The sequence below is a fragment of the Priapulus caudatus genome, unplaced genomic scaffold, assembly GCF_000485595.1.
Source record: "Priapulus caudatus unplaced genomic scaffold, Priapulus_caudatus-5.0.1 Scaffold126, whole genome shotgun sequence".
In the NCBI taxonomy this organism is placed as follows: Eukaryota; Metazoa; Priapulida; class Priapulimorpha; order Priapulimorphida; family Priapulidae; genus Priapulus; species Priapulus caudatus.
In genome coordinates, this window is record NW_014577187.1 from 512,903 (window position 1) to 514,824 (window position 1,922).

Sequence of the window (1,922 nt, forward strand, 5' to 3'; positions counted from 1 at the left end):
CCCACCCCTCCTCCACCCCCTCGCGCAACAACGGGACATGCTTACACAGCAGCAGCTTGAACCTCCAGAGCGCGGACACCTGTGAGGCAATGATGGCGACGATGGGCAGGTAGACGAACCAGGCGAGGAAGCCGGCGCCAAAGTGGAGGTAGAAGTCGAGCTTCTCCGGCTTGTTCTCGAGCAGGAAGGTTCCGCGCAGCTCCAGCAGGAACCAGACCATGATGCAGAGCCGGAAGCCCAGGATGAGCCATCCGGGCCACGTCTGGTACTCGTCCACGTCCTGGATGACGTCCACCTCCATCTGCGGGGCAGAAAGCAGTGGCGTGTGAAGATGTGTGTGTGGGGGTGAGGGGAGAGACTGCTGGCAGACCCGTGGGTGTGAAGGTTAGGGGCAGGGTTAAGGTTAAGGTAGGGGTTAAGGACAAAGTTAAAGTTAGAGGGTAGGGATAACGATGGGGTAGGGTTTAAGTTAGGGGTAGGGCCAGGATTAAGGTTAGGATTGTCAGAGGGTTAGTGGTAGGAATAGAGTTATGGTAGGGGTTGTCTATCTTACCCTATCCATAACTCTGACCCTAAACCTAAACTTGCTCTTAACCCCATCAAAACTACGTGGTGATCCCACTTGACATTAAAATTTGTCGAGTAAATGATTAGAAAAACTGAGTTTGATGTCGAAGTTCTAATATAATCCTAGCTATTACTCTTGGCTGCAAATATACTGTGATATGGTGAAAATTGTACTAAATTTGCTCAATTATTTTTATCTTAAATTATCTTCTTGACTTTAGAAAAGTTGATTTCCCAAGTCCAACCTTGAAAATTTCATATATATGATGCTAGTTACTATTCCCAAATATAAAAACAAGTTTTCGAAATAAATCTTTATCTATATCTGAAATCAGTAGTTATGATGAACACTAACCATAAAAATTTTGTAAAATTGTGCATCTACATAAACTGTGTAAAACTGGATATATATATAGAGAATTCTAATTCCTAATCCAACATGTATATAAAACTCATAGTGACGAATGTCACAGAACTAAGTCCCCAGATTAGGACATTCTACAATGCACGACTTTCTGTTAGTTTGGAAGGAATTTTTTTTGTATACCAAATTTCAATCTTTCTTATCTAGATTGTGTACAGCACCACGCACATATAGTGTACACTGTAAGGCTAGCAGCAAATAGTGCTTTCGCTGAAGCAACACTCACACAACCGTAACCGCATAGCAACTGCTATATATTATTCTTTGAGCGATGTGGACCATTGTGACATTACGATTGATTAGAAGGCATTGATGCACCATCACCACAGTGGATGCAAAACAGACCACCCCCTGGGTGCACCATCCACAATATTTCTGGTGAATGGCAGGAAGCTAAATTGCCGCGCACACACGTAACTATTTGCGAGCGTATTTGCCTGTAAAATCAATACATTCTGAATTTAAGACACCCACACATTCGCGGCCAGCCGCCGGGATTTTATCAGCTTCCATCGGGTTCTGCAAAGCTTTATTTAGAGGCAGGCGTCTGCGGCTCTCGTGGGAAATTCCTATTTGATGGGCATCCTACTCTCGGAACGTAACAAATGTAGATTCGGGACAGAGACCAATTATAAATAGTATGTGCAATGATCCTCACATCGTTTATAATAGACAGCCACAAGCACAACGCATCTATTATAATTAATTTAGGATTCTCAGAGATTTTGCTCGTTTCGCTTGCATTAAAGTACGGCAAAAACGGACATATGAAACAAACAGAGCACATGTTATGTGTTATGTACATATTTATGTGTGTAGCTAATGCATTTAGTAAGATCATTAAAGCCGCACAATGCGCATCCAAACGCTAATTTCTCCAGTACTAGACTAGCAAATACTTCGTGTCATGCATAATCATACTACCTTATGG

General features: G+C 42.8%; 1 protein-coding gene across 1 annotated transcript in view; it reads right to left on the reverse strand.

Moving 5' to 3' along the window:
• Positions 1 to 1,922, reverse strand: part of LOC106805754 — a 14,254-nt gene that overhangs the window by 5,809 nt on the left and 6,523 nt on the right. The window contains exon 3 of the mRNA XM_014807470.1: positions 46 to 301. Coding sequence (XP_014662956.1) covers positions 46 to 301 — 256 coding nt within the window. The remainder of the gene's footprint in view (positions 1 to 45; positions 302 to 1,922) is intronic.